Below are 6000 nucleotides of genomic sequence, written 5' to 3'. Positions count from 1 at the left end.
AGTGACCTGCTTCCTCATCATCCGTTCATCTTCATCCATGATAAATTCAGAACCTTATGGTCCAATCACCTCTCTGTCGACCAAGCCTTCAGTCCATTTCATATCCAAACCACGTGCCACATCAGCCCAGTTTTCAAAGACGCCATCTCAGAGTGTTTACATACAGGAGGAAAGGCAGAAGTATGTCATCTGCGACTACACAACTACTTCATGCTCTCCCTGATTCCAAAGACCATGTTTGGAACCACCACATGGCATCGGATCACAGGAGCCTCTGCAGGTGAGGGGAAGTGAGCACTTCAGCTAGGTCCTGCCATCCTCACCTGCCAGTGGAGTCCTGCTGAGCCCAAGGAGGAAGAAACTGCCCTTGGCCATGTGGACATGCCCCAGATCGTGGAGTAGGCAGATGGCCCGACAGTATCACCTCATGCTTCAACATAACAGCAAGACCCCAGAACGGGGAGCCTGAGTTTATTCAAGTAACCCTGGGCCCAGTTCAAGAGCATATCAGATTACGTAGTATTTAGCAACAGTAAATACACAATGCCTCTATTTTTTTAAATCTGTTTTAAAAGTGTCAATCCACACTGGCTCTGGCTTCTTGTAACTGTGCCCACTTTTCAAGAGGAAAGAGATCCCTTGGTCCATTTGAAAGGAGATGGAAGAGTCCAGAGAGTATGCCTCTTCTCCATGCCATCCCTGTGACCCCAATTCCTCGTGCACCCTCTCTGGGGAAGAGGTCTCACAGAGTCACATCACTGGACAAAGACCCCACATCACACCTCACCTGAGAAAGATTATTGAAAGCCCAGGCTGAAGGGACTGTGGGGACGGGTGCTGCTGGGCTGTGTGGTGAGGCAATGCTGAGCACATTCCTGAGATGCAGCCCTCTCTCCCACATGCATTTCAGGTGGGCACCACCTGTGCAGACATTGGGCGTTTCCCACTGTCACCCTGTACCCTTGTGATGATGCCAACCTGGGCTATCATTCAGCACAGCGTATTCCTTTTCATTATCACCCAGAACCATGAGGTTTGGGTACAGTAGACCCCTCCCCTCTTTCCAGGATGGATCCTGTCTAGCTTAAGCCAATTAAAGTATTTCATCCCTCTAGTCAGAGACACCAGTTCAAAAATATATTCACTTTTCCTAACTCAATTGTGAAGAGCCACCACCCCAACACTTAGAAAGATGTCCCATCTTCCCTCTTCTCTAGAACTATAATGTAAAGCAGGGGCCTTATTGGTACAAGGCTATAAATGGCATTGAGAAGAGGGGGATAGGGAGGGCGTTGGGCTGGCCGAAAGGAGGCATTGAGCAAGGCATAGGAAACCCAGATCTGCAGTGATGTCATTGGGGATGCTGGATCAAACAGCACCTGAAGGCTTGTTCCTGCTAGATTATTCTTCAATACACTCCATCTATATCACTCGATTCAGCTCAGATAGAAAATTCAGTCACTTGGAAAGGATTCCAAACCACACTGTCCTTTCACCAAGGGCTTAATCATTCACAGCCAAAGAGGAGTTGGTCCTTGTACAATCAGGGGTGGTTCTGGCTGCCACTGGGGCAGGGGGAGGTGTGGGGATGAGAGCAGTCCTCTAGTCCCAATCCAAGAACTTCTTTATTATTTTTAAAGATTTATTTCTTTTTATTTTATGTGTCCAAGTGCTTGCCTGTATATATGTGCGCTGTAGGAGTGCCTGGTGCCTGCATAAGCGAGAATAGTTCAGATGCCCTGGAACTGGAGTTTCAGGTGGCTGTAAGTTGCATGTGCTGGAAAGTGAACCCAGGTCCTCTGGAAGAGCACCCTTAACCACTGAGCCCCAGCCCCACATCCAACAACTGAGCAGTTGTTCTTTTCAAACCTATCAACAAGGAGTCATATAGCTCTGTCTGGCCTCAGACCTCACATCACACAAACCCGGAGGGGCCGAGGATGGATCCCTCAGACCCGGAAGGCTTTTCTGAAAGCTTTCCCTTACAGATGAGACTGGGCACCTTCAGGGTGGAATGCCTGAAGACGAGGCTTCCCTACAAAACAGGGATTGGACCTGAAAGGCTGTGCATCTCCTCCAGAGTCTTCCTTGGAGCTGACCGTGGTCAGAGGAAGCATGCACACCTGCCCTGGGGTTGCATACAACTAACTAAACTTGGGCCCACAGTCTCTGAGATGGAGGCTCCGGGAGGGGGTACAGGGAGGTGTCCCTGTGGCCAAGGCTTATGAAAAGAGAGAGCAGGGCCTCTGGCAGACAGCATCTGGGAAGGGGTTGTTGGTTACAGGGGAGCAGTAAGCGGGAGCTGCCCCCCCCCCCCCCAGAAGCTGTTTTCCCCGGTCCTCTTCCTGTCACAATTCAACAGTCACCGGCTGCCTTCTCAATACTTGGCTGAGCTGAGCTTGTCCCCCAGATCTGGTCAGAGCCTGAGAAGCTGAGCACAGGATGTCACAGCTCCCTGTGGCTGTTCTCAGGTTAGGGAGGGGCTGTCAGTCAGTTCGTTCCTCCCGTCATCCTAGGATGGGGTGCAAAGAGGAGGTGCATCACAGCTTTCATCCAGAAGCCCTGACCATTGATGCCTCCTTCAGACTTCAGCATCCTGCAATGTTCTCACCAGAGCCAACAAGACCATCGCACCGGCACCTGCTAAGCAGGGAAGCAGCCAGGGGGTGGGGTAAAGAATGAAGGAGACCCCCTTCCAATAAGCCAAGCACATTCTTGAGCCAACCTCCTCCTGTCTGGGCTCCGCCCTGTGGCAGGTGGGAGGACAATGCTGCCTGTGTGCCATTACCCCTGACAGGCTGGCAAAGGGGAGGTTCAGACTGTGGCCCCAGCTCCAGCCTGACCTTTCTGGTCGTCTCTCTCCCTCGCTCCCCAGGCCCTGCTATCTTGTATCTCCATCCGACAGTGGGGCCTCCTAGCGAGGACCCAGACATCAACTGCCAAGGTGAGCTGCCCACCTTCCTTCTCCCTGCCAAAATTAAGCCAAAGAAAGGCGGCCAATGGCTGTGGCATAGGACTAGCGGCAGGGGTTCGGAGAAGAATCTGGAAAGTTGGGGGTGGGGTGGCTCTGGGTCATTCAAGTGCAGGCTACCAGTCAGGCTTCTTACCTGCTTAGGTTCCGACATAATTCCTACCCTTCATGGGGACCTTGGCAGGACGGGGCCCCAGACTTCTGGCAGGAGGTTCATCAGTACCCACAGTGCTCCCGAGCCTCCATGCCCCCACCACCTCCAGACACGGGGAAATGTCCAGTAGCCATTCACCCTCAAAGAGCTATAGGTTCAGAGGCTAGTTGTCCCCTCAACCCTCCAGCTCCTTAGCAGCACTGTCCCTGAGGAGGAGGCCCAGGCCCGCAGCTCAGCCCTGCTGAGTCCAAGTTTGGCAATGGACTCTGAGTATGAGATTGGCCATGTCCGCAAGCTCCAGGCTCAGCACGCACAGATGCAGGAGAAGACCTTTACCAAATGGATCAACAACATCTTCCGACTGGGCCGGGTAAGTATGGCCTGGGTGCCTCCAGTTCTGGCCAGTGACCTGGGGGCCTGCTGTGGGATCCCTGGCCCGTAGCTGCCCTGGCCTGACCTCCTGCGCTTTAAAACGGAGTGAGCAGGAGATGCTGGGCTGACCCCACATCTGCCCCAATCCATTCCCCAGGTGGGCATCAGGATCCAGAACCTGTACACAGAGCTTGCTGACGGTGCCCACCTACTGCGGCTGTTGGAGCTTATCTCTGGGGAGGCCCTGCCAACGCCCAGCCCAGGCCGCCTGCGTGTGCACTTCCTTGAGAACAGCAGCCACGCACTGGCCTTCCTCAGGGCCAAGGTTTGTTCTGGGAAGGGGGTTCTGTGTGGACAGCTGGGTGAGCAGCAACCAGAGGTCATCATATGAGGGCTAGGCCTCGGGCCGAGCAGGAGATCTGGGCCTGAATACCGGAGGTGCAGCCGAGGCTCAAGAGCCAGCAGCAAAGCTGTCCTTGCACGGTGCACTTGACTTAGCCGGCCACCAGCTGGCCACAGCAGGAACAATCTATAGCCCTATCAGGACTGAAAACATCCCCGTCTGATAAGGGAGGATTGCAGCGTTCTTGGCTGAAAGTGTCTGAGTGTTCTTAATCTTCTCATTTCTTAATCCTGGACATATAGATCCAGAGTGATTTATCAGGCAGGATCCATGGTCAGCCAAGTAGCCGGGCCCAGGTGTGCCCACAGGAGGTTGGCATGGAGAAGGGTTTCAGGAGGGTACCAGAGTCACCTGGGAAAGACACAAATCAAAGAGAGGGTCATTAAAAAGAGGCAGGAGTTCCCACGGCACAGAGGGGCCCTCGTGACAGCGCCACTGGGCTATGCAGGACCCTTTTATATTGACGAACTGGCCTTGGGAGCTGAAGATGGGAGGTAGCTGGCCCAGAAGTTGTGAAGCCATGGAGTTGGCCCAAGCTGGGCTGAGCCGAGGTATGCCTGGCTCCTGTGTCCTGATGGAAGTGACATGCAGCACCCTAGAGCCGAAAGCAAGGGAGACTAAAGCCGCTGGAGTGGGAGAACTGTGGTTCCCCAGCACCTAGAGCAGCAGAAAGCCGGGCCCTGTTCAGATCCAGCGACAATGGCCCTATGGGCCAGCCGTCCCCTCCAGGAATCCAGATGGATGTGAGGCCTGCAGCTCTTCTTGAGCTGGTGGTGGCGGCGGTGGTGTTTTAGACAGGTCACATGTGCAGCCTAGGCTACTCAAAACTCCTGTGTCATGCTGGCCTGGAACTCTTGACCCACCTACCTCCACAACCCAAATGCTGGGGTTACAGGAATGTACCTCCACACCCAGCTTCCTTATGAGTTTGTTATACAGCAGGCCATTGACCCTTGTGGAGGTGATATCCTCGACTCTCTAGCCATCCGAGGCGACTGTAGTCAAGACTGGATGAAGGAGTTGCCCCAAGCCCAGCTCAACCACAGCTTTAATTCCCCTAGAGTCAGTTGTTGAGTAATTCCTAGGCTGGGTATGGTGGTTCCCATCATTAGTCCCAGCACTAAAGAAGCTGAGACAGGAGGATTTCAAGTTGGGGCTACCCTGGGTAACACAGAATAATAACATCTCAACACCCATATGCACAGACACCACCACCACCACCACCACACCAAAGTCTGTATATTTGCTGGTTTCCTCCCATCACGATCAAGTTCATTGATCAGCTGATATCGCTAAACCTGAAGCTGGGAGAATTGATGCTGGCGAGCTGGAACAGACACGCTCTCCTTTAGCCGGGTGTCACACCTCCACGCTAAGGTGAATACAGAGGGATGAGTGGGCCAGGGAGAGGGGGAGGTGCAGGCTGCATTCCTCAGAGACCTGTGAGGTACAGCGGAGTGCACCCACAAGGTACAGTGCTAGTGAAGATCCTCTCGCAGGCCTGGTGAACCGCTCACAGCTGTTCTGGTCTTACAGGGCGTCTCTCCTTTGTTCGTTCAGGTCATCGTTGTGACCTGGTATATGCCAGTAATAAAATTCTACGAAGAACTGAGGATGTAGTGGGGAGCGAAACCAGCACCCCCACCGTGGGAGTAGTAGTGTATATTGGGTGTCTGTTTATGTAGTAGGAGACGGAGCAGGTGCGTGTGTCTAGGTAGGAGGGAAAGTCACGGTTTCAGCTTCAAATAAGATGGTTGAGATGGGCCATGTGGGCAAAGCGACACCAAACTGGAGGCTTAGAGGATGAAAGGGGAGTAATCGTGTGGACATCTGGGGGGTCATATTTTCAGACAGCTGAGACAGCCAGCCTGTGCCAGGACTCTAAGGCCTGTGTTAGAATCAGGCACCGGGGTTGCCACAAGCAAAGCCAGAGTCCTGATCTCAGAATTCTTCTGCCTTGGTGCCATATGATTCGGTAGAGAAGATGGAGCCAGAGGGTACCAGGCAGATCCTGTGAGTCCCTGCTCTATCTGTCCTGAATTAACCAGCCCTCTCCTCTAAGGAACAAGATCTAGACCAGAGGTTTCACCCTTATGCTCA

At 53.3% G+C, this 6000-nt stretch overlaps 1 protein-coding gene across 1 annotated transcript in view; it reads left to right on the top strand.

Annotated features, from left to right (window-relative positions):
• The first annotated feature begins 3375 nt into the window (after positions 1 to 3375).
• Positions 3376 to 6000, top strand: part of Sptbn5 (spectrin beta, non-erythrocytic 5) — a 44904-nt gene continuing 42279 nt past the window's right edge. The window contains 2 exon segments of the mRNA XM_059261180.1: positions 3376 to 3495; positions 3655 to 3822. Coding sequence (XP_059117163.1) covers positions 3385 to 3495; positions 3655 to 3822 — 279 coding nt within the window. The 5' untranslated portion in view covers positions 3376 to 3384.

This window comes from Peromyscus eremicus, chromosome 4 (genome assembly GCF_949786415.1).
Source record: "Peromyscus eremicus chromosome 4, PerEre_H2_v1, whole genome shotgun sequence".
In the NCBI taxonomy this organism is placed as follows: Eukaryota; Metazoa; Chordata; class Mammalia; order Rodentia; family Cricetidae; genus Peromyscus; species Peromyscus eremicus.
Note: the sequence above shows the minus strand (reverse complement) of the source record. Positions and strands in the feature narration are given on the sequence as shown.